Source organism: Scomber japonicus, chromosome 3, assembly GCF_027409825.1.
Source record: "Scomber japonicus isolate fScoJap1 chromosome 3, fScoJap1.pri, whole genome shotgun sequence".
NCBI classification, from domain to species: domain Eukaryota; kingdom Metazoa; phylum Chordata; class Actinopteri; order Scombriformes; family Scombridae; genus Scomber; species Scomber japonicus.
In genome coordinates this window covers 21278351-21306074 of record NC_070580.1, presented here as the reverse complement: position 1 = coordinate 21306074, position 27724 = coordinate 21278351, and the positions used below count along the sequence as shown (strand labels likewise).

Sequence of the window (27724 nt, the reverse complement as noted above, 5' to 3'; positions counted from 1 at the left end):
AAACATCTACAATTATTTTATTGCCAAACTAAAACTGTCCCTGCTATGTACACTTTACAAGCTACTGTAAATATGCATCACAAATATAAAAGGTTTACATTTATATACATTATTTATATAAAGCCACATCTTATTCACCAAAATTCATATACCTTGTTATTTACTTATAGTTGTGTCATTTCCAGAGATTTTGAACAACAGCTATAATAAAATATCTGATCAATTTGTTTAGGTACATGAAAAATGCATCATTGACATAATCCATCTGTGGTACCTGTTTATAAGTTAAAGGCATTTTAGAACAGTAGGTAGTAAGTTGTTACTTTGGCACGATCCCTTCACGTGAAGAAAGAAACATGATTAAATAAGACCTTCATCTACACCACAACTACAGTGAATACGTGAAGCAAGGGACGGAAGTTGATATGTGCACTAAATATTCTTCCTGCTGTCATTCATAATTTATCCATAAAAAATACCTTGATCCGGAATCAAAACGGCTAAACAAACACAAAATAGAGTTACATATATAAATAAGATGAGAGAAGTAAGGATTCACACAGGTCTTTTTTAAAGCCTGAGAGCTGTGATACAATATAAAACCATCTTTGGGTGAAAGCAGCAAATATTTGTTGTAACGTTTCTGAAGTTTCTTACCAGGTTTAAAACTGTTTAAAACTTAATTGTTTACATTTCTACATATGGAAATGCTACTATAATCTATACAAAATACATATACAGTATATATGCAGTTTGTCAGTGTTATTGTGTGTCTGAAAATTCAAAATAATCATCCACATATCTCAATTAAGCTCAAAACGAATATGACACAAGAGACTGGACATCACAACAGTAATGTCTGAAACATTATGTCATGTCTTTGTAAGAAGTACTTCACAATACTAATTCAATATTCACATAACTACAGCACAGATTGGGACTTTGATACACGTCACTATCAGATGTACAGTATTACAATAACATCTACTGTATGACTGTGTGAAAAGGAAAATCTCTTACTGTGCAGGTCACTATGCCAACTACAGGACAGACTGGACAAAAACAACATGCAGGTCTAAATATTCAACAATTGTGAAAGGAGAAGAAAATATAACAAACCAGTACAGCAATGCCATTACCCCAATATCACAAATTATTCAGAGTGGCTTGTTAAACTGTGGGTTTTCGAAATTCCAAAAAATAATTAACCCATGTTTTCTGGTTTACCCCAAAGATACCATATTTTTCACCTACTACAGAGACTTTTTTTTTTTTTTTTTTTTTGTAATTTCAGTGAACTAACACTTTAAATTGTAGTTTACTTTCAAGTAGCCTTCAAAAATATGGCATGCTCAATTTGGATTTTCATCCAATCTAAGTATCAGAAGAATTATTTCTGAGTTTATAGAAGTCTAATGACTAAAAATAGGGAGAATGACAATTTAAGAGCTTAAGAATCTGGATACATGGTGAAATATGAGGGTAAACTTGAACTGTACTTGGTTTATACTCAATGTCACAGGGAGGTATGTATGTGCTAATACATCAAATCATAAAATCTCAGTTTTTGGTATTTTAAAATATTGTCAGTCTGTAACACTTCCCATCATCTATACTACTGTAAGCTTAAACAAAAACTGAAATAATACATTATGTATTTGAATCATCATCATCATATACAGTTGTTAAATAAAATCCATTTTAATTAAAAAAGAACAGATGTAGTAGCAAAATAAATATAAACTCCTGTTTTTTTCACTGTGTGTTTGTGCGCTGTTCCAAAATGCTAAAAGGCACGAAGGTTTCTGAAGAGTTATCTGATCTATTTTCACCAAAGCTTAGCCTGTGTAATATTACAGTACATACCAATTCTGGCAATTGAAAAAACATGAAAATGAAATGTCATCTGCATTCTGAACATTTCTTTCTTGCTCTTATTTTACATGATGATAAACAATCCTTCTGATACAGGGTGGGATTCTCTGACTATTTCCCCACTCTTGGCTGTCCTCTACTTGTGCGTCTCATGGAAAACAATATTTGCATGAAAATAATTTATGAGTTATTTGGCTGTTTCACATGTAAAGGTATATAATAAAGCTTTCCTGTCTCTAGCCTACCAAACAATCATGCCAACATTTTTCTGTACAGTACCAGCTGCAATTGTTTGTGGGTAAATAAAGAAGTAACAGGAAAGAACCATTTCACCATCATGAATAGATTAAGTCACACTATCAGATGATATCAAAAAATCAGAAAACACTACATTATTATTGCATTTCTTTAAGTTTAAGAATTATAGAAAGTTGTTATGAAAGGATTTTGTTCAGATATGTGTTAAGTTATAATAAAAATGTTAATTTAACTTGATAAATATAGGTGTGATTTCCAACTGTTCAAACTAACTGTATATTCTGTACTGTTATCAAACCTCAGGCTCTATGCTTGGCAGCCCTGTAGTGTGTTCCCACTGAGGTGATAATGCGCCCTTTACATTGACCAGTTCTTTTTTCACCCCTTTCCTAAGCCCACACATAATGAAGCAGGATCTAGTGGCCTCCACCAGCGTTGCTGCTCCCCGTTGTCCAGTCAATTATTATGAAGCTCAGACTCATTACCATGAAGGAGATGCCCAAGGCAGCAAAACAGAGAGCCTTAGAGCAAGGGCAAAAACACAGAAGGCTTAATTACCAAGAACTCAACTGTAGTATGCAAAAAATCCTGTAGCACAAACTTTGACCAACAAATTAATATAATGAATGGTTCAAGAGAGAAATTTGAATGACTCACCAGTATCTTGGGAACAGAGCTCATGGGTTCCTCCTCTTTGGGAACGATGCGGATGTAAAAGACAGCAGGGAAGATGAAAATGAGGCAAGGGGCTGATGTTGCGCCTGTAAAGATAAAGCAGATGGGTTTGTCAAAAAACATAAAGCCCTTTCAGTTTTAAATGGCACATAAGCAAATACAGATGGCTCATCATTTTCAGTTTTTACCAGTTTTGTCTGAAAAATACTCAGGATCACATCTGTTTGTATATATTTTATCCCAGAATTTTTTATGAACTCAAAATGTGTTGTTGTTCCTAGCTGGAAGTAGACACTGTTCATGACAGTTTACAACAGATAACACTGTTGCAACACAGCTCAGAATCTTCTGGCAAAACACATTTTATTTGAAAAATGGGAGGAAATGTAAACAAACAAGCTACTGATTATTCACCAAAGTCAAATTGTTGACAAGTTGAGTCAAACTGCAGTGAGCTTGCATTGTAAATAAAATTTAAAATACACAAAGTTTATTATTGTTTTTTTTTAGCCATACATTCATGTGTTTTGGAATGTGAATTGTACACACTCCCACGTTTGTCAAAGTAACCTCTGCTTTGAAGATGCCCTCTGTGTTCCTTTAACGGAAATGTTTTACACTTTCATCTTATGACCTATAAAACATGACCTCCACTCTGAGGACAGATTGTGACAAAAATATTGACACGGACCATCGGTTTGAACATTTGTCATGTTTGCACTGGTCATGTTTTTTGGTTTTGCTTTTAATGTTTTTGGTGGCAGGAAGAAAAACATCCAACACCGATGATTCAGTCTGTTAACAGAGACTAATAAGTAACCCATAAACGCATCTGTATGACAATGCAACCTATAGTCCAAAAGATCCCTAGAGGTGGATAAATGAGGTCTGGAGCTGTTTTCAATTAAAAATTATTTATATAAGATAGGATGTTTGCCACACTTTCAAGTGCATCTTTTTATAGGGAGGATATTTCTTTGACAACCCTCTTTAAAAATATTGTTAAATATAAGAAGAAGCTTATGACTGAAAGGGCCCATGATGATTTGCCTTAAACAATTTTGTGTATTACAAGACAAAACGCTTCACTGTACACTAACCAGAAATGGGGATGCGCCAATGGGACTTTTTCAGTCCTGATATCGATATCTCTATCCGGGCTTTTGGTATTGGTCGATTCTGAGTATCAATCTGATACCAGTGTTTAATTAATAAGCTTTATACCTCACTGTGTGGACAGGGATCATTTTCATTTCTAAAAAAAGCCTTCACTTAAACAATGCTTTTATATCAAATATATACATATTGGCCCATTGTCACCAATACATAATCCAGCTATTCCAGTCAGTACTGGAACAATATCTGATATCAGTATAGGTATAGGTGCATCTCCAGAACATACTTTTGATACTATCTCAATGATATACTAACCAATGATGCCGAAGATGCCCAGAATATTAGGAGCAAATATCACCAGCAGGTTGATTAAAGTGAGCAGAACCAGAGCAATGGCAATGTGACGCAACCAGCTGAAAGACTTGGTGGGGAATAACATCTGCATGATGGCTCTACGCACCTGTGGAGTTTCAGACAAACAAAGAGAAGATTAAATTATATAATAATACCACAGTACTTTTTCCATTGAGCATTACATATTATAAATCAATAAGGCCCAAACTTACAGGGAACAGCACAATAGGGACAGTCAGTGTGACAGCAGTAAGGACAGCAACTCGCACACACAAGATCAATGTGTCATAAGGATCAATCCGGCTATAAGTGTGCAGCAGTTCAGGCTCCACCTTGCCTATAGCAATATAAAGAGAACATTTTTTCTCATGTGAACATCACTCAGTAATACCTTGTAGGACAGGTTTATTATTATTATAACACACAAATACCACAAGAGGGAGCTTGTGTAAAAGAGAAGTGAATACTAACATTGCTCAGTGATTTGTTTTTCTGTAATTCAGATGAATGACCTTGTATATTTTTAAAACACTGGACAACACCAAGCAAAACATACAATCAGTCAACTATCTATTAGTAAATGAGTGATAAATCTGAGTTGAATCTGTTTTCTGAGAATACAATTTTGTTTTTTAAACTTCTGCAAGATTTTATGCAAAATTGTAAAAGTCTCATAAATTACAACTGTATTAGAAATGTAGATTCTACCAGTTGGCCAATATTACATTTTGTCTGATATGGTCACATGTGTGGGAAATGTCTCAGTGTACAGGAAGAAAAGTAGACATGCACATTGCTTGTCAGAAAAATACAATATATAATAGACTTTTTGAGCAAGCATGCCACCCTTAGAAAACGAAACCTTAATACTGAAGTCTTTCAAAAGCTCAGAGTTACTTGTTGCATTTAAGAGCTTTTAAGTTTCATGTTGGGCATGACATTCCTCGCCATTAATCATGCGGTTTTTGTAGACTTTCCAAATATTATCGAATTAAGTAGATCCAATTCTAATAGTGAAATGAGTCATTTTATGGAGGTTGTCTGACAATTTATCCACCATTTTTTTTACAAGCGCAACAGTAACTTACAACCAGTGGCCCTTGGGCATATGGGGACGAATCCTAATGGGCCGGTGGAGTATAAGAACATATCCATTTTTAGCAGCCCTGTCTGTGTGTCATTTGGGGTGCACATGAGAGTGTGCTGCATGCCAGTGTTAGGCAATCACAGCTGAGCACCCCTCAATGCCAGAAGGGAGAGACCAAAGTCTCGTGCTCCAGCTTTCAAGTATTCTTTTTTTAGTACTAAAGAGTTACCTGTCATTTCCTCTTGTGTATCTTGTGACAGTGAGCGATATCTATCAGTGCACTGAATATACTGATTTGGTCATGAACATTTGTATTAATTTCTTAATATTATAAACATGAACTTCATAAGAGGAGCCAGGGATAATTTCTCTCACCGTAAAAGGTAAGGTAGCCAAAGAGAGCTGCCAGAAAGTACATGGTGTACATGACCAAGATGGAGATGTTGGACACCTGCTGCATCCTCTTCTTTGTTGGACTGAAATCAGACAGTTGAGGGCTGAATGTCACATTCTGCACTGATATGTTATCAAATATTGCAGGTTACAGATGGTTGACTCACTTGCTGAGCTCAGTGTAGATAGGCAGGACCTCAGGGTGGCAAACAAAGGCAAATGCCAAGATGGGGATGGTATATGCTGTCTGAAGAAACACACGACTTTCTGTGATTAACAGTGCAACTGAGACGCCCAGGAAGAATTAACTGTATGTTCAGCTCAGTTGTGAAGGCCTACCTGTGAGTTGATGGTGAACATGCGGGCACCACAGTGGGAATCGTCGTCGTCCTCGTGAACTAGGGCACTGTTGTGCTCAAGGCTGTGGCTTGAGATGTTCAGGCTGTGGAGCGCAGAGGTGCTGTTGACTGAGAACTCCTCAAAGGGGCAGGGAATCTGAAACTTCTTATAGATAACCTGCAGAGAGACAGGAAAGGAGGGAAGAAAAGCACGGGGTTAATCAAAGAAAATATGAAAAGACAGCAGGACGTGTCAGAGTCAGCAAACATGAGTTCTCAGCGATTGGTACCAAGCTCAAAAAAGGGCCATTTCACATCAGATTAGGGTGACTCAGCTTCAAAGTACTTAAGTTTTACTCTCAACCTTTGATGTCACTAAGAACCTCTTATATTTGCCTTGTCAAACCAAGCCACATACCATTGAAAATAGAGACAAGGGTGGGAAAGTACATATGATATGTGCCAAGGTGGCATGCCAGAACAAATGAGGCTCCTTCTAAAGAGTCACTGTAATGACGTGCCACTGTATGTGAGCTGGAACAACTTACAGCAGTGAGAAAGAACACCATGCAGCTGAGAGAAAAACCACTGGTGTAACCGAGGTAACCTGAAAAGAAAAAGAAAAGGACATTTCATGTCACAGCTCCTCAACTTTAACTTCTCCCTTTGGTCCTCGTGTTGTTTGAGATAATTGCAAAATCTATTAGTTACAGAAATAGTCAATAGGCTCAATAGGTTCAATAAAAGTCAACATCCCCCAAAATACTCCATTCGAATGACCTTGCAGCACATTGAGCGAAGAAACAGCATGGTTATTTCTTGGAGTAATGAATAGCTTAGGATCTCATCTCAGGGAAAATGATTTCTAATTGGGCACCTGCTGCTTCCACTGCCAGTGATGGGATGAAAACACACACTAATTACTTGACTTTGAGGTAAATACTCCATCAAAATGTCATTATGTAAGTTGGCTCAAAGTCAAAATAAAACTTCATAATTAATAGGTCAGAGAGTTGAAAGATTATTACTTGAAAAGCAACATGCCAACATGTTAGATAAATGTACTTGAGTAAAATATTAAAATATTTAAAATACTGGAAAAAAAGAGCTAAAGCACAATTAACTCAGTAACACAAACTAATCTAAAAGTTGTGTAAGTCTGTTGAGTAAAAATAAGAAATGTTCCAAAGAGCCAGAGAAATGCAAGGACATCAGTAACTAATATTAAGGAGGCAGAAAAAACAACACAGAACCAAAAGTGGATGTGGTCAAAATGCAAGAAAATTTGTTCCAAAAAAGGTTCTTGGAAAAGTCCCTTTAGTGAAAGTTGTGACGCATCCATATAACCTGAACATATAACAAAAGTCTGAGTCTGAGAGTCAAATATATAGGTTGCAACAAAGGCATAAAATGTCTTATAGTTAATTTCAGGTGGATGGAAACAGAATGATCACTTTACAACTTCAAAGAGGACTTGTCATGGTCAATTGCAACTCTACATTTTTATTGAGGGGCTCCACTAGAGTAGCTTTGCATGATTCACAGTTAAAAAGGTTTACCTTATACTGACCCTTTATGCCCCCTCAGCCCCCCTTCTGATTGGCCAGCTTTACGAATCAGTTGTGTAAAGTTACCACTGATGCAAACCCAACATTTCCTGCTTTACAACTATACATTGGTGTGACTACCCCCAAAGCAATGGACACACCATAACGTTAGTGGAGTGGAGCAGTGAACTTGCACGCTGTGTGTGGAGCAGATGTCTATATAGAGAAATCCATCATGAGCCCATGTCAGCTTGGGCTGAAAGTAGAAAAAACTGTTTGAAACTTTGCGTTCAGCGCAGTCTGAAGTTTTTTTTGAGCTTTTTGCTCACGGGGATTACTTCTACATACCTTGTTATTTGACATGCCAGCCACTTTTAACACACACACACACACACACACACACACACACACACACACACACACACACACACACACACACACACACACACACATTTTTTTACTCACCAAGCTGCTTCATTAAAGCCAGGGGCAGGATGACACTGGCAGAGACCATGATGACCAGGTAGTTTCCATTCAAGTACCACAGACTGTTTGGAGAAGAAAAGTCTAGTGAGCTCAATATTTCAAACACTGGCACAGAAACACAGTACACAGAGAGACAGTGATGAAAATAGAGTGGAAAGTGTAAGATGGTCAGAAATTGGTTTACACATTTGGGTGTAACTTGGTCTTGTAGTATAACTGTAATGTCACAAAATAGTCTGAGAGTACTTGTGTGAATGACATCAGGTTGTTAAGAATCTACAGGTCCAAGTGGTTGACGTGTTGCCAGACCGACAGCAACCTGCTGGGAACATCCTTGGCCGCAAGGTTGTGGAAAAAAATGTGTTTGCTTATGTTGCTCCAGACAGTTGTACTGGAAAAGACTCTTACATAATGGACCATTTGTGTGACAGTTGCAGAAGTCGAGGACACACTGGAGCCTAAATGACATAACTTTGAAAAATTCAGTAAATATTATCCGTGTCAGCTTGTTGCCATTACAGTCCCTCCTGCAGTAGATGCTTACATGCAGTTAGCGGTTCACTATTGACTCGATTCATGTCATGGTGTCCTGTGTTAATCTGTCAGAGTGACCTCATTTTGGATGAGCAGCTTTCACATGTTAAGTGCTGTGGCTTTGGTGACTTTTGAGCTGTTTTTAAATGTATTGGGGTAAGTAAGTCTAAGACCCGTCTTAAGTCACTTGAGGGAAATCTAAGTCTTGACTCAGAGTCACGTCTTAAGTCTTAAAAGTATCTTAAGTCAAATCTCAAGTCATTGAGAACATTGAACTTTCACAACAGTGCTGAGACATCTTCCAGGGATGATATAATAATAAGCATAGTCCTGTATTAACAATGGAAAGTAGAAGTATAAACATTGTACTTAACTAAAAGACACAGGGGGCTGGTGTGTCATCAAAGGGTGGTTCTCAACCCAAAACCAATTAAATATTTTTGTTTTATTTTGTTTTGTGTTTGTCTTGGACAGATTTAACAGAATTTTAAAAAATATCTATTTAAGTTGGGATGGTGAACATCCTTTTGTGCTGCGGTTTCCCTCAGCTCTAAAATATGGAACTTTTTAACATCTTTTAGCTCATTGTTTTGGTACAGTCTTACTGTTTTTAAGCTTCTAAAAACTTAAATTCAAGGAGAGTGAATAATGCACATTCACAAGGTGGGCACACAAAGGATTCCAATATAGGCCTACAAATAGTGCTCCATATATTTACTGGACATCAACATAAGCAACTTAAAGTGTTGATCTGTCAGTACTGTGTTTGCTGGTTTTCACTGACCCCATGTGGCAACAGAAAATGCAGGGTGTAGCTATGCAAAACCTGCCTCTTGCTGTCTATTAGTGTTTTAAAGATATATATATATAAAAAGAATCACACAATATATTGTTCTCCTAAATGTTGGTATTGACCACAAAAATCCAGTATTGCATGTGTCAAGTTTTCATTTGTGTGACTTAAGTCTGTCTCTAGGGCCTCTCTTTGTGTAATCATGCTATGACTCCACTGCTAACAGTATATTTTACCTGATGATCCTCATAGATCTGTATGCTAAAAACAAGTTTTATCTTTCTCTAAGATATCTTAAGTGAAAGGTAACAGTCAGTCCATCAGCCACACGTCATTGCGCTTTATTTTAAGAGCAACAGGTCATAAATAAAGCCCTGCCACCACCCCCTCATTCCACTCTGCTCTTCTGACGCGATGGATTCGAACAGCAAGAGGCACGTCAAGTGGAAATTAACAGTCTGTGTCTCGGTTATCGAGAGCTGGCTCTCAGCTGACCTGTCCTTATGCTTGGCCTCGGAATTTGGCACTTGTCTCACACCACCTGCTGCTGTTATTTGTGTTTGGGGGGTGTGTGTGGGGGTGTGTGTGGGGGTGTATGTGTGACAGGAAACACAAAGAGAGAGCATGAGTCATGATACTTCATATGCCAATATCAATTGTAGCTAAGCCTCTGACCTGACATAAATACACACAAACACAGACATTAGTATAAGCCTATTCCAGTCCAAAATTAATCAGTGATAAAGGGTAATGACATGCCCTTCAGAGGCCTTAGTCCGACATTTAAGAATTGCTGGAAGGGCACATCATAAGATGGCAAAAACACTAAACCAGACAACATTAACACAACATTGACACAACAAGAGAGACAGGTTAAGGTACAGGTTATACTTAGATAGATATCTCATCTATAGGCTGATTAACACAAATTGTGCTGTGTAACTGACATGGCTGTCTGACTACAAGAGTTGTGATTCCTTTCTAAATCTTGCAAGCCTGACAGACTGCAGTAGGAAATGCTACAGCTGTGGCTACCGCTCCCTTTTCATCACAAAGTTTGTTTTTAGACTTGAACTGGCAGCTGGAATCTACCTAAGCCCCCCATGGCCTTACTCTGAGTGTCTACGGCATGACTCTAAAGTGAATGCAGCTTGCCGGCACAGCTGACAGCAGTGAGGGTTTATGCTGTGTGTATACATAACTGACATATCAAACCATGCCACTCTCATTGCTCAGCCAATTACAAGCTTCCAGTTTCATCACATCCCCACACTGAATCAATGAATGGTGCAAACTGATAATTCATTGCCCCAAGTCTTTCACAGGCCCCTTGACCCTACACACAGTGTCTATAGTCTGGAACAACAGCAGGTGGGACCCACGCCCATTCACAAGCAGCACAGAGATATTGATGATGTAAATAAATACATATATAATAAACATAAATCATAATACTCACTCAGAGCTGGGATCTGCCTTCAAGAAAGCTTGGATGACAAGTGGCAACTCAGATTTCACAATGTACAGGTAGCTGGACATAGCTGAAAGAGATAAGACAGAGAACATATGACAATGTGTGGCCAAGACAGAACAAATATAGAACAAATAGACAATAGCAAAGCTGTGTCACAACAATACTTATCACCCTGTGTTTATGTAAGTGACAGGGCAGCTACCACTAAGAGCACTGGGCCTGGGGTAAGGTCCTCTGTCATTTGTGACTCAGCAATCCCAGAGTCCAGTTTTTTCAGCCTGTGTACACAGTATAATGGCTTGTGCCTGTGGAGTGAGTTTTTAAAAGTTGGAAAAAATGACCCAAATGATGTCAATTTTAAAAGAGGTGTGCATTTATAAGGTCTAATGAGAGATGCTGCGTAGATGCATTATGGAAAATGTAGATTTCTACTGATTTTAGAGTTTTATGCATACTAGGGATTAAAAGTCAGGATAAATCAGCAATATTAAATCCCTTAAAATGTGACAATATTTAGACCAACAAAAGAAAAATGAGCAAAGAAGTAGTTTCCCACCAGATTCTGGTAAGAAGGCTTTGAAGCTGTGTTTAGACAACTAATTCCACATTTGAAGTATTTTAAAGTATGTTATGGGGACTTGATTTCAGTATTTCAATAACACTAGCTATGGCCCTGGTAAGTAGATTAGTAGCACCAGTGAACCAATCATATGACAAGTACGTGATCATCTCAGCCTTAATTTATGTGTAGCAGTTGCACGTACTTGGGTCTGAAAAAGCACAAAGAAATACCTTGTGTCCCTCAAAACTTAGGTCAGAAATAGCCAGCCTGTGAAACAGCTGTTCTCAGTTTGCCATCAGATCTCCTGGTCTTTGGTCTTAAAACATGTCCATTTTGATTACTTATAGAGATATACACCCAAGAATAAAAGCCAAAGTAATTAAGTAAAGCAAACATGGACATGTATTTAGGTGGATGAGGGGGGATATAAACTCTAAGCTGTGTAATGGCGTATAATTATTGTTTGCTGTTACTTGGAGTTTGCTGACATATTTGTGAACACAACGTCACAGTGGCTCCTCACCTCCAATATTCTGCAGGGTGATTGCTATACCAGCAGCCATTTTTCCTGGGGTGCCAAAGGCCCTGTACCCCAGCTGCTCATAAGCACGAATTCCTGAAAGTAGATTACAAACAATGATATCCAGTCAGTTACGTTTGCTGAGATGACTCTCGAAATCAACACAGTAAAACATCTTTTAAAAAGTAAAAATATGAAAAGGATGGTAAACCCATAACCATTTGTCATTTTCACTGTTTAAAATATGTCTAGATATTATAGACTTTGCCACGATTGGATTATAGAATTCGTTAGTTTTCCTTCATACAGTCTTTCTGCACCATAAGAGTAAGTACTAGTACTTGATTAGAACTAATAATTCTGTTATGTAAACAACAATTTAATATTAATATAATTGGATGCCACAGTGAGTGATTCACTCATGGAAGTCAGGCATGGTTTCAAAATTTTTGCTGTATGGTCCCTAAGCAGTCTGTTTTTCTGTGTCTCAGGTTAACCGTTTTCCCCACTTTTATATAATAAAATATCCAGAAATAACAGACCTTTTAGATCAAGTCTTCATATCATTGGGTGACTGTACTGTATGATATAAAACTACTATTTCTTTTCAACAGGTGGCGTCATGGACAGGCTTACCCACAATGCCAGAGGATTTGAGCATTAGATGAATGGAATAAGATGACAGGGCTGCTACTGCAGAGAGAAGAAACCTGTGACATAAATCAAAAGAGAAAGTCATAAATAAATGTTACAATTCACCACACTCTACACTTCACTAAAGGTTGATAAGCCGGGTACTCTTCTGTTCATTCCCTTATTTATGACACTTAGCCCTTTGCATTAAATTGTGTATTGTATGTATTGTGTATATTTTTAGATGTACAACAGTCTTTTCATTAGACAGGTTTTCCACTTTGTCATAAGTTTATTGCTGTAACAGTATACCAACTATTGAATCAAATATTTAGCATGAAGCAGGAAAAGGCATTCTCCAAATTATAATAATATTCATAATAAAATATAAATGTTCTGCATTGATGAAAGGGAATAGTCCTACACATGGATGAAATTGTTATTTCCTATAACCCCTCCTACAGAAGCACTGAGCCCTAAGCAAGTCAGTACAGTGCTCTCTTTTCAGCATTCCTAATGGGTCACAGGGGGATTGCAAATCCATCACCTTTCCCAGGCCTTTTCCAACCAGCATTTCTGGATAGATAAACACCCTGTAACCACAACTGAGGTGAGGATCGCTCCATCTGACCCGTGTCTGTAGGCAGAGGGCTGGAGGCCAAACCCTTAGATTCCACTGAACACTTACTGGTGGTATAACTTTGACTGTGTATAAACTGTTTAAATGTTTCTACCTCTAGCTTTTAAAAGAGGCGCTTGCTGTATTTTATCCCAAAGACATCAAGGATTGAACAGTCAAGAAAGGAGATTGGATTTTATGCATGAAAGATGGTGTTTAATGCATTAAACAATGATAACAGATTATATTGATGAAATAGAAAATAATGACACGATACTAGCCAATTTCCCCCTTTGGAGAGAAACCACATCATAGAGAAACTGACACTGTTGAGTATTAAATACGTTCAGTGAATAATCTTTATACGAATAACATTGCCTATACTATAGGTTTTTTTAACCTTTGCCACAACTAAACATATTGTTTGGTTCATGTTAAGTTATTGTAATGGTCTGTTTTAAGTGCTTACTTTTTATCAACCTTATGTGTTATATTATATATTATATTTTGTTTTCTTGAACAATGACAATAAAGCTCATTCTGACTAGATCAAGCATTGTCCAGGCAAATTAAAACACCGTCACTGTACTGTCAGTGGGGAAACTCTACTCCATGTTAAAAAATGTTCAACTCCTAAGATCCTGCATCTGCCTTGCGTTCTGGCTCTGACTCGGTTTTGTCCTGTCCTCCACACTGCATCCTACCCCAAAGGGAGTGAAGCGGCGTTCTGACTGCAGTCAAACCATCCACCTTTTAAACTCAGGTACAATGCTACCACAGTAATTACAGCAACCTAGTCAAAGCTGAACAAGTGCCTTTAGGCTACTGTAATTGCTGCTACTGCAGGTCACATCTCCTTAGGAATGATCTGGTTACATCAAACCAGAAGTCACCAATTATATTATTTCTACTGTAATATCACTGACCCAATACCTACAGGAATTTAATTGACAGTTTTGAAAGATCTAGTTTTGAACTGACTTCCTGTTTCCAAAACTTAGGCATTTAACGTTGAAGCCATCTTCTACTCCAGCCCTGCTACTTGCTCTCTTTAGCTACATAAATACAGACTACATGACGACAGCAAGGTCATGGTCTGAGAGCAGCAGTCTGCATGGAGCAGAAGGAAGTAAATGAGCAATCCAGACACTTCACACAAGGCTTGGAGGTTTGGTTATTCTGGGCTGTGGCCTTTCTGGAGTTGGCATGTGGTAGCGAGGGCAGGGATGAGAGCCTGAGAAAATCGGTATGAATATTATGGGATCTGTTACAAGGCGTCATGCCATCACCTATAAGTAGCTAGCACCACCCTGGTTCCTGATGGCACTATCAAAGCCCCTCCTGATGAGCCCACTCTGCTCCAGGAAGCTGCCCTTCAACACACTTCTACAAAATCCAAAGGCTACATAAACAAAGGGTATTATTATAAGACATTTCTACACATGTTCACCCCAAGTTTTGAAACTTTTACCATGTTTAAAATAGAGTTTAAGTGTACTTATTTACTCACCAGAAGAGAAGGATGCCAGTGTTGGCCATGGCATATGCCAATCCCAGGATTCCACTCCCCATAATAGCATTACCCAGGTTGAAGACAGACATACCAAAAGAGGTCTTTCCTTCAAACTAATGGGAAGGGGAAAAAATCCAAACCATACATTAAATTTCAAATTCAAACAGCAAACAGTATCCTGTTACTCCTGCTGTATTTCTGTAAATGTAGGTTTTCTCACTTACATCTGTGAATCGAATAGCTTTCTTTCCATCTCCACTGGGCAAAAATTCCTCACTCTCCAACAATCCATCAGGGTCATCAAATCTAGAAAACACATTTATGGCTGTTAATTGATGGTCTCGTCAACTGTTGCTTAAAAATGGCAACATATGTAGTCTACACAATCTTTGTTTCCATAAACGCCAAGATGCAGTTAAACCCTGACATACCTGACAGTTTGAGTGCCATTTCTGTGTAAGGATCCACCCATTGAGACAAACACAAAAACAAAGTAAACATGCATTTAAATAAGCAAACATTATGTAAGAAGTAAGTCATACTGTATGCCACTCATATCTATCTGTTATCCCAGTCATTATTAATGGGAAATTGTCAACACGGGGACAAATGTAGATGCAAATCAAAACATTCAAAAATCCTCATTAGAATACTAAATGCATGTAAAAAGAGACCAGGATGTGGTTCTCACACAAATATAACTAATACAGAAAGCAACAGAAAGAACTTGACACATGCTGTGTTAAAATGCAATTACCAGTACTTAAGCAACAAAAGGCAGCCATTCATCTGTGTGTGGGATAAAGGAAGAATACTCACTGATCCTCTTCTAATAACGTCTTCATTGGCACGCCCACATCATCTCCAAGGTCATGACTTTTCCCATTGGATAAGATATTCATTTCTGACTGAGCAGGTTCCATTATCCAAGTTGTACCAGACTCTTTTCCTTGTGTATGTTCAGTATAGTAGTTCCTTTATAGTCATTCAATATCTTGAAGATCTAGGGGGCAGAGGGAGAGTCATAAATGTAGAGATGTGGGGGTTTGTTTGCTTAAGATACATTATTCCATGAACAAACTGTGCGCTGGGCATTAAAAATGTGAAGCACAGTTAGTGTGTTTAAAGGTCCTGAAAACACAACTCTCAGTCGGCTTCTTACTATGAGCAGTAGGATCCCATGTGAACAAAAACTTTGCTGCCAGTTTTGAAAGATTTCTAGGAGTTTTGGGGATTTTTTTTGTCTGTGCTCATCTTGGTGATTTTGAGGTTGAGGATGTCACATGCTTCTGTGAACAAATCGGGATTGAACAACATTTGACATAAAATGTGATGACAACTGTGGGATTATTTTTCTTATGTTGCCAGGCTACTGTCAATCAAATGTCATAAAATCTTATTCACACAGTCGTTAGCTAAATTTTTAAATGGTAAAGTCTTACTAAAAAATTGTAATTGCCTTTTTATTTCTTGTCCAATTGTAAATATTTACAATTTCAAAGTACATGGTTTTACAATGTTACAGTGTGAACCTGGCATGTTTCTGTAAAGTGATGATTCAGTTCTACTGTTGACTCAGTGACTTTCAACACACCTGACCTCATTTATTCACTCATTCAATTCACTCACCCGAACATCTGCAATACATACATGGCATGAATAGCACATACTGTACTGTAGCTGTAAATGATTTCAACCAAAAAAAAATCTATTACTTTTTTTTGTGTGTTGTTTTTGTTTTTTGCTTTGTTTTTTGTTGTGGTTGTTGTTTTATTTTGTTTTCAGAACTTCAGCAGGAAGGAAAACAAGTCCAAACCACACGGTCAAAGGTCAAGGTCTATTTTTTTTTTTTACTCTGTTTGCTCTTGAGGTAGTTGTTGTCGTCACAGGGATTCCTATAGCTAATGCTCAGATTTTACACAATGGCACAGCGGTCTTTATGATGAAAATTAGCCCAACATATCTAAGCCAAATGCTAAATCACTCATAACAACAGCCCTCAAATTACTGAAAACACAGTTTGTAAAACAGTTATTACTGTAGTACTATAATTACACCTCTTTACAGTACTTTCCCTTGATGAGCATGGGGGTTCATACATAAACATAACGTAGGGATATTTGCCTAATGATTGCTTAGACACTATTAATATCCATCTACAGCCTTCTATCACCCTAGTGACAAAGATAAGTTCTCTTCACATTTCAGTGTGAACTCAGAAACAATGCTGTGCGTTGTTCCCTGTTTCCGCTGTGACCAGTGTACAGCAGTCCAATTGTGTCCACAATGTCCTCTCTGGCAGAAGATCACTGTTACTGCTATTCATACTGTACAGCTAAAGAGGGTCATTGATACCATTCTGTTGTAGCTACAAAAGAAAACCAAAAGGAATAAAACTAAGTCCACAAAACTTCTGCCAATAAAAACAGCTCTCATAATCAAACCTAATCTGGACATTGATCTTATTTAAACCTAAAAAAATTTGCATTTTAACATCAACCTTCAAAGAGAACTGTCATCAGCTTATCTCGTAAGTCACTTTATTTGCACAAAGTTATCATGTTCCTCAATGTAGACACAAACGTAAAGGCCTTTCGCTAATGTCAATACTTCCTGTTGCAATCAGCCTTTGATGATAATGGTCATTTCCAGAAAGAACAAGTGACGAAATTTACGATGATTCATGTAGAATCAGTGATAAACAGGCTGATCGATAGCATTTTTTGAGAGTGTGTCCTCGGAGAATCCAATCCCTGTTTTTGTACACAAACAACCAGAGAACAGTGGATCTGTCTGGCTCCACTCCATTTACAGTAAATATAGTAGGAGGCTCATGATGTTGGCTTTTCCACACACTAGTGTCTAATTTCCATGCATGAGACCAATGACGTTTATTTTATCAGGAGGTGTGTTTTTATACTTTAATATCCTGTGGATTTTTTATTGTTATTGAAATACTTCTATTTTGAAAAACAGGGTTCATTAAAGTTTTTAACAATAAATGGATCAATGACTCAATATTTCAGTTGGGTTCAAAGAGAGTTACTCTTCCAAGGTAATTCCTTTTCTCCTAATAACTTAAGTCACACACTTCTTTTTAAGAAACTCCCTGGGACATTATTAGGAAAACTAAACTGAAATAAAACATTACCAGGAGTTCATTTGACTTTTAAGAAGACTTGTTAGGCCACGTCATTCATTTTGCAGTTCTCTGTAAAAAAAAAACAGGTCAACTACCAGGTATTTTTCACTATAAGCTGACCCAACAATTCTGTGTAATGTGGGTCATGATCTAGTGTAGCTCCCCGGTTTTTACCTACTCAAGAGGGCAAAGTTAACAGTATTTACACAACTGGAACAACTGAGGGGCCTCTGACGTAAAGTCCGAGGAAAGACTAAGTGTCAGGTAGCCGTACAAGTACTTTAAACACTTTCCTGGTACTATTTCTGCTGTGTAATATTATCTAACACCAGTCTGGACAGTTCAGTCCCTCAGAATGAGGGTGAGGTTGTGCTGAAATTATATAATTCCTTGTTGTAATGCCAGGAATACAGTTTAAAATCCAAAAAAATTGATCATTTTTGGATAAACCAAAAAGAAAATTAGCTTGATGCAATGGTCTAAATATCCATATACTGGAGAAAGACTGATGCTGAATGTCTAGCTAGATGGATTTGAGTTTGATTTGTTTAGTTTTTTTGCACCTAATATAATATAATATAATATAATATAATATAATATAATATAATATAATATAATACAGTAAATATAATTCTGTTTCATATCACTATAACACATTAAATAACCCCCTGTGGGCTAAGAACTATTTATCTGATATCTGATAAGTACATGTGTGAAGCCCATATGGGAAAATGCTCAATTAGTGTATCTTCTACTGAGCAACAGGAGGAGGGTCAACTTACACTCTTGCACTCTACTGGAGCCCACAGTGAGTTATATAACAAATCACCCATGAAGGGGCATGAGAGTGAAAAGTCTTACTCCGAGTTACTGGACATTCATGACATTTGAAATGGTGGTGGGAGAATACCAATGATCTGTTCAACGTTAAAGTGAAAGATTAGTTATAAAACATTACGCCTTTAAAACACTGTATGTATGTAATGTTCCTGACTCTTCCCTTGTTGGACATAAAAGAGGGTAGGCAGAGCACAAGTGGGGGGAAGTGGGTGAGCATAAGTAGATGAAGAGATGCCCCTGTAGTGGGAGTATCAGGAACAGGCACGAGGTTCAGCCAAGAGCGCCTGGCAGCACCAGCTCATCCTTGGTCACGTGCCTGTTGGGGACAGAGCAATACTGCTCGAGTGCTGTAACATCGACCTCCACCTCCAGCATCACATATTCTCCTCTGTGGCGAAGTGGGCTAAATGGATTGTTTTATTCTGGTATCTCTCATGTATAACATTTTTAAATGTTGCAAACACCTTTTACTGTTACTGTCAGCCATTAGATTTGCTGTACATGGATGTGAAGTTTGTTATAAGAGACAATTTATACTTTTGTAATAAATATTTGTTAAAATATTTGTGTCTTATGACATTAATAAAATTATCCTTATGTGATTTGTGTAAAATTGGTTATTCTGACAGGAAGATAAATTAATATCAATTCATTCATAACTCAATACACAAACAATTAGCCGTTTCTTTCTATTGGCTAATGTCCTAATGAACTTTGATGTTAGAAAATACCAGAAAAAATAAATCGTAAGAGCAATTCATAATCCATCACTTCTATGGTAAACATATCAAATTAAAGATATAATATCTATCTATAAAAGACAGGTCTGTCTGTCTGTTATTCGCATATGTCTCGAACCTTTCATCCAATTGATTTCAAACATGGCAGGTGTCTTGCTATAGGCACGAGTAAGTGCAGTGTCAAGTTTGACGCTGTTTGGACATGTAAAAGATATAGATATATGGGTAAAAGAAGCACACATTTGCTGTTGCTGCTCTGGCCGCTGGCCAGGTGATGATTCTTAAAGCTAGTAGGCTACAACTATGTAGTAGAACTGTGTAATTATTTTTGATATTGGTGTTCTATGAGCTTCACTATTGAGAAAAAGGATGTAGATTCCCCATATTGATCTTAAGGAAGAATCCTACAACAACCAGAATGCATTGCATTGCGTCCCTAAGAAATCACGGAAATACTCAAATATAAGTTTGTGTGTCAGGCTGTGGTAGTCGCCTCCTCCACCATACTATTGTATCTGACTCCTCCAGAGCACGATATTCAGCCTTGTAGCATTAATTTGCATATACTGCCCACATTGCAATGATGCAGCGCTGGTTGAAATTCTGCAAAAAATATCCCTTAAAACCTGTATTATTCTACTGACAGGTTCATAAGATGATCTGATAGTGGCAAGAACAAAAAACTTTATTTATATAGCACTTTAAAACAACCACAGCTGAAACAAAGTGCTGTACATAAATAGATAAAACAACACAGGGACAACTACTCTAACTACTCTACTGTTTCAAAAATATGATAGAAGTACACATATATACAGTACCAGTCAAACGTTTGGACACACTTTTAACAACATTGCATACATGTTTCTTTGGCTCTGTGGTTTCACTATTCTGTGAAGCAAATAAAATGTATGTCAACATGTGTTTGGTGTCTTACCTTGAAGAGCTTTGGTGATATTATAGTGCAGTATTCAGCAGCCTTGACTGGTCTATGATTAGCTGAGCACTTCAGCATGACAGGCAATAAAACATCTAAAAATGGATGTTTATTTAAGTGACATTCAGCCGCCTTGACTAAATATTATGAAACCACATGAAATAGAGATGAGGGCACAGCACATAAGTGATATCCAATATTATCACAGTCTACGGTACACTTAACAAAATATCATCCCCCTAAATTCCTCATGGAGTGATTGCAATGCTGCCTCTTCCTATAGGTCACTCTTCTCACTCCTTGTCACACACTGATACAATCATTAAAAGGAAGCAGCACTACTGAGGCACAACCAGAGGCTAGTTGTTTTACTAGTAGCCAATACATTCTGTGTTTAGACAAGGATGTAGCAGAGAATATTGCGGTCAGCTGTCATTTCATTGGTTATCTGTAGGGCAAAATCAATCTGCCTTGTCATGTTATATTAATAGCTTCTTGTTAATATGACTTCTTATGGAAGCTGTAGAAGTGTCTGTTTTCCGCACAACTTGATGAAGTTTGTTGTGTTGTGCCATTAAGAGAAGTAACCATAAGCGCTACGGATGTACAGTACCAGTCAAAAGTTTGGACACACTTTCTCATTGATGTGAATGGGAACGTGTGTCCAAACTTTTGACTGGTACTCTATATTTTACCAGTGATGATTGATACATCCTGAATCATGGCTGGAGTTCAGGAGGTGGACACGAACACAGGAATGTACTGTACATTGTGATGCAATCCAATGCCATTGCCCAAATTTAATTGATTATACAAAAAAAAACCCCACAGCTTTGTGAAGTTGCAAAATGTTTATACATTTATAAATGTTTTAATTGACATTGCGTCCGAGAGAAATAACCAAGCAAGTAGCATCTAAATAGAAGGTAAGCTAAAAATGAACTATATGAACATTTTCTTCATCCTCTGATTTAAAAAGAAACTGATGGGAAAGGTCATAAAGTAGTGTGAGAAGCAGCTGTGTTTGTACCTGTGCTTGTTGACTAAAAATACATCCATGTTAGATAAGGAACCAGTTAACTCTCATTAATTAGGAGTACGTGTTGACAAGCTGCTGGACAATTTTCAGAAAAACAGCTTGGTAACCAACAGTTGGCAGCAGGAGGTACTGGCCAATTTATCTCTGGGCACGTCAGGCAACTCTTACATTTGAGCAAAGGTCTGTGCTTAAGCGTCAAGATGTTACATTTAGAGATGAACAGTGATTTTAAATTGCATCCAAAACAAAGTGAAGACTTGACAAGTCCATGTATGTGTGCACATTTCTTTTTGTTGTCTGCAAGCCAAAATGTTTACAAGTGAACCATATCACATGAGAGGTGTTGATGGTGGACAATTTTGAGAAGAATCTTACCATCAGCGCCATTGTAACAATGGTAGATGTTGTTGCAAAAGTGTAAAATTGAAAATTATAGGATCATCATCCTTTAAAGCTACAGTTGGTAAGTCTTATAAAAGTAACTTTTTGTCATATTTGCTAAGACTGTCACTATGTAAAGACAGCATTACATGAAACTAGTAATCTGTAAAAAAAAAAAACAGGCTCATTTAGCCCCACCTACTGCTCCTACTGCAAATTGCCAGAATCCACCGCGACTGGACAAAAAGAACCAATCAGAGCCAAGATTGTGTCTGGTGGAGTGTCTGACAGCTGTCAATCACTGCTCACGCACACAGCCCCCTCCCCCTTCCTCCCCAGCTCGGTCAAGCTCATATCTCCGAGTTTCTAGGTAAGGTATAGCCATGTGAAAGTCACTGTAAAGCATTTTATATCTAGCTGTGTGGAGTGTAGTTCATGTATTACTGATCGCGTGCATGTGGTCGCGTGCTGTCACGCACACGTCAGCCTCGCGCTGGGGGAGGGACTTTGGAGGCAGGGCAGGAGTGCAGTGGAGAGGGAGGGGGAGGGATCTGACAGTTGTACTTCTTCAAATTTAATGCTAAGTCCTCTCTCTCCTCAAAGTTACCAACTGCAGCTTTAAAGACCATGTAAAGTGAATTCAGACATTTTCTTTGAAACACATTAAATAGCTCATAAATGTATTTCTAAAAAAGGTGTAAAAAGCATTTCAACCATTTAGATTTGAATTGTGGAGCTAGGCTTCACAAACTGTGTTTCAAGATTTCTGTGTTCAGGATTTAGTGAGTGGGTCTGAAACGCAGTTATTGGCATAAACCTGCCCCTGCTGGTGTAGCTGTATAAATACATTCAGCACACACTACTACTACTACTACAGTCTACAGTTAGCCAGTTAGCCGAGTTAGCCGCCAGGCTACCCGCCAAGTTAGCAGCTGGGCTAGCAGCTGAGTTAGCAGCAGAAAGTTCTCTGACGTAGCGTCCATGTTTCTGGTACAGGTGGTGAATTTGATTGACAGGTGACACTTGGTAGGGCGCGGGATTGCATCGAACTCGGCGGGCACGCCCACAGCGTTTGGGAGCAAAGACAGAGGCTGATTTGTATTTGGCACATATTTATTCTTCCTTGACACAGACTTTAACATTAAGCGACAGTAAGGGAAATCGCATTGATGTGGGGTTTTCCTGATGTTAGGAAAAGCCTCACACATCTTAATACAAACATAAAAATGTGAGCTAAAAGCAAAAGGGGTTATAAATAAAGTACTGGAACAGGTCTGATTTACATTTTGAAATGGTAATATTTACTGCTTACATTTAGTACATGTTGGAGTTTATAGGTTACCAAGGACATGGTGATTTACTATGTGAGAGTTTTCTAATACAATAATCTATGACTCTCAGAGGAATATTTTAGGCAGCATATATTGATTTGAGAGCATATATTTTGGCAGACATTAGCCCACAGGGAATAAACTCATATGGGAATGTTAGTGTCATTTTCGACCCATTAAAGAGCATAAAATCAAGAAGCATTAAAGATGATCTTTGAACAGGCTGAAAGCTACGTGCTAAATCAATTTTAGTTTAAACTCTCTCAAATATAAGTTGTTGAGACAGTTTTCAAAAAGACAACATCCTTAAGATCAGAGCTACTACAGGGAGGCTATATTATTTATGACAACTGCTTTGAGTAGATTAGGCCACTAAGTGTATTCTTTGTCATTTATCCATTTCAATACATAATAACAACAAAGGACTTTCCAATGACTTAAATATAAATAGACAGCACATGATACTGTCAGTTTCAAGCCCAAAGATTATGGGCTCCATGAAAAGATAATAATAACCTCTGGAGTGACTGACACTTAACACTCGGGCTGACTCAAACTCAGATATTCACAAGTCTCTTCAGTGTGGCAGGAGCACACAACTGGCCGCTTCCCACATGGATAAAGCATCGGCCTCCACACAGCGCACCTGTCCAGCTCTTAGCCCCTTTGATCACTGCACATGCCAGGGTCACTGACCACAGCCAGGCTTATCTGCTCCTTCTCTGCTATGTTGAACCCAGCATGGAAATCTACATAGGGTGTTATCGTTTAGAATAGGGGGCAAAGTCAAAAACATACCCTCTCACCTACACAGAGAGATTTTATCAGTTTGTATCTCTCAATCTGATTAATCTTTTGGTACACTTCAACAACCACAATAATAATAATAATAATAATAATAATAATAATGATAACAATAATAATAATAATAATAATAAAAATAGGAGGGATATTTTTCATGTTTTCATCAGTACAGCCCAGTTTTCCCATGATGACCACTCAACACCTACATTCAAGCAACTGGAGGTTACACACCTTGTTTTACACCATTTTAACAGTTATTGCATAACAATATTTACATTTCCACACCCACCACTTTCCACAACAGTCACATATTCAAACTAGTGACCTGCAACACACTTGTCAGCTTTTACAACCTTTAGTAACCTAACGGGATGCATGACATCGATTAAACAAAAAAAAAAAAAGCCTGAAAGGTTATGTTAGATCAAGTTTGAGTTGTGTCAGCAGTATTTTTGTAAAGTTGTAAGTGTTGTTATAACTATGTAATCCTTGAATAACTTCAGAAGTTTTTACAGTAAAGTAACAGGCTAATGTGGACTTTAAAGGACTAGTTCCCTGCAAACTCGTAATTAATAATGTAACTCATGAAAGAATGTATGCTGTATTGAAAAAAATAAATATAAAAGGGACTGCAAGTGATAGTTATATTAATCATCTATTAATCTACATATTATTGTCTTAATTAACTGTCTATACAATTTTGAAAGACTCCAAAGTGACATGTTTAGTTGTTTTATTTGTTTTTTTGTGGTCCGAACAGCAGCCCAAAACCCAAACCTATTTAGTTGACCATGACATAAAGACAGAGAAAGCAGCAAATCCAGTAATCTGAGAACATTAAAGTATGATATATTTGGTATTTTGTTAGAAAAATTACATGAATCATTTAATCAGTCATATGAAATAGCTGCCAATTAACTGAACAATTAAAATCGTGATCAGCTTTAAAAAAATAAATATGCAATCATGTGTAACCAAATGTTGATCAAAGTACAGCATGGAATACGTATCTTCTCTATTCACTGTGTGAAGACCGTTTAAATGGACACAATACAAGGAAATTGACACCATACATTAGATTTCCATGAGCTTTCTCTCGGTGACATACTCAGAGAAAAATGCAGAAGGGAACCTTTAAATCCCTCCATTACTGCCAGGCACGCAACAATAACAGTAACACAGTAATAGGCTCAGGCAATGTGCAGCATTATCTTCCCACAAGGGTGCTCTTCCTCTACATGTGTTTAGCCGACAATAATAAAGGAAACGTTATTTAACATGAATGCTACTCATGTGTTGCACTACACTGAGTATGATATCGCTCTGTGTATTTTAGGGTCTCGGTCGGCCATAGGTTTTTGTTACAAGTGTCTTCGTCTTTTACTCGGTCGGTGCCATGTGCTCCTTAAGCAACACCAACACATAAAGGTGTGGGCTGAGTAAACTGTAGGAACATATTTCACATACTAAGCGTTATGGAAGCGTCAAAGAAATAGCACATGGGCTAGTTAAGTATGAGTGAATCAGCGCCTGTATAAAATAATCCCACACATATCAAGGAAAACTAGGAAACACTTCCACCCAATAAAAGTTATATACTATTCATCCAGCTGTTACCTGTTGACTTTACATCCCCTGCAGCGTGTAATCGAAAAAAAAGATTCAAATGAGGAAAGAGTCGGACAATAGATGGACAACAATCTGTCACTGACTTCTTGAGGCACATGGTCGAGACATCTGGACTTGGCGCTCACTGCAGGGGGATCAAACATGCTATTCTTCTATCATTGATTACCACTCAATAGGAAACAAAGCCACAGGGGCCATTAAAGTGTGCCATTTGATCGTTTAGGTATAAAATATGAATCATGGCTATTTCCCATGGGCAAAGAATCTCAATCACAGTTTCACAAGGCTTAACCCATCAGTGAAACCAGTTTAAAACAAACATTATGCAGGCAAATAAAACTGTAATAATTCTGACTGTTCAGATTTGTTCAGTCTTACCAAATGATGTTGTCGCAAAGAGTGCAGGTTAATTCCTCTGATGAGTGGGAATAATTAGATGAATCGCTTCCTGTTTTCTTGCTTTTTCTCAGTGAGGGAGACAGTATTTAGTTACATTCGTGGGCATTTACGCACTATAGGACCGTCGCTCTCCAAGTCAGCAACTGAAAATGCGCTTTGAGAAATGGTCGGCATTGTAAAACCCTTCGGAGCTCAACTGTGGGGGTCGCATTAGGTCCGCCTCCTTTGCAAACCCCCACCTATAGTTGCCCTGTTCGCTGTAGGTTTCACCACTTGGTCTCCTATAGTTAGAGAGGGTGATGAAAAGAAAATCAGGGGTGGCATGCCATTTAAGCGCAAATCCTTAATGGGCATTAAGGATTTGCGCATACATGGCTCTGGAAATGCCTTACGGACAAGGCGTGATGGTTTAGTGAGCAAGTAAAAAACTATCAATATGGAGTGAGTGTCAGATACACATTTGTCTCCTAATTGGTTGTGAGGATGAAAATAAATAAGAAATATGAAAATTGCCATTGTTATCATGCTGCAACAAAAGCTTTCCCTTCCTCTGCTCATAGGCTACATACATGCACCATGTTATATCAGCACACCTCAAGCAATCCCCTACATTGATGGTGTATCTGATCCAGCAGCTCTCAGCAAGGTGCAGGCTGAGAGTTGGCACCTGTTAAAGAGTCTGGAATGTGCACAGTCCCCCCAACTCCAACACTACTGGACACTTAATACAGAGGTGAGAAGGTCACCAATACTGCTGACAGACAAACAACTGTGTAATAAAATAATTCACTAATTGATTTTAATTGCATAGTTGCACAGCAAGCTGAATCAAAGTTCACATCTCTGTGTTTTGAGGAAATAATAATGAATTTGTGGCATGGTGCAGATGTGAATTAAGTGTGATATCACCAGTAATCAACAGCTCATAGACATCAGAATAGAACTTTATTGTTCACCAGTGTGGAAATATTTAGCACAAGAACATGTAACAAATAAAATGACAAAAACTTCAAAATACACAAACACTTGTAAAAAATATAAATACAAAATGCAAAATGTCATATAACACATGAAATACAATATTGTGAAGCAGTGTCAGCAGCTCTGACCAGATCTGTCTGAAATTTAAACACATCTAAACTCATTACACACACTGACCATAAAATGGACACATCTCCCCTGGAAAACTAACACATGCACTTTTACAATGTTTCTATTGTAGCTATAAGTGACCAGCACAAGTTCACCAAAAAGCCAAGCAGAAAATTCACAAGAGTTTATGGCTGTTCTAGCAGCCTCTGGAGGCCATGCTGGCTTAGCAAAGTGTGAGGACACAAATGTTAAAAAGTATGTTATTTTGAACATCGGTAATTTTATAAACATAAAACTGACTTTGTAGAAAAACATATAAAATAATGCTGTACACATCTACTATATATATATATAATATATGAATCTATGGATTAGGTGAAGCAGTGTCACCTCTAGTCCCTTCTGCTGTCCTGATTCCTGACACCTACATTCATACCGGAAAATAACTAATTCGCTGCACTCCTGTTTTCCTGTGTGTACAACAGAAGACAATCAACGTCATGTCCTCTTAACTGACCTTTGTCCATGTTTGTTTATTTTGTGTAAGAACAAAATTCTGCTTTCACAATTATTGTTCACTGGAAATGTGTTTCATCATTTGAAAATACAAAAT

At 37.8% G+C, this 27724-nt stretch overlaps 1 protein-coding gene across 1 annotated transcript; it reads right to left on the bottom strand.

Annotated features, from left to right (window-relative positions):
* LOC128356033 (sodium-coupled neutral amino acid transporter 3-like) lies at positions 1-26252 on the bottom strand. The gene is made up of 17 exons (XM_053316462.1): positions 25999-26252; positions 15597-15780; positions 15209-15229; positions 15002-15083; positions 14775-14890; positions 12649-12722; positions 12016-12108; positions 10916-10997; positions 8109-8191; positions 6645-6703; positions 6098-6274; positions 5926-6005; positions 5741-5841; positions 4491-4615; positions 4240-4384; positions 2791-2894; positions 1-2654 (listed from the first exon to the last, which is right to left on the bottom strand). Exons 2-17 carry the CDS (start codon positions 15698-15700, stop codon positions 2550-2552), a joined length of 1551 nt encoding a protein of 516 aa, XP_053172437.1. The 5' UTR covers positions 15701-15780; positions 25999-26252; the 3' UTR covers positions 1-2549.
* Between the last annotated feature and the right edge of the window lie 1472 nt (positions 26253-27724).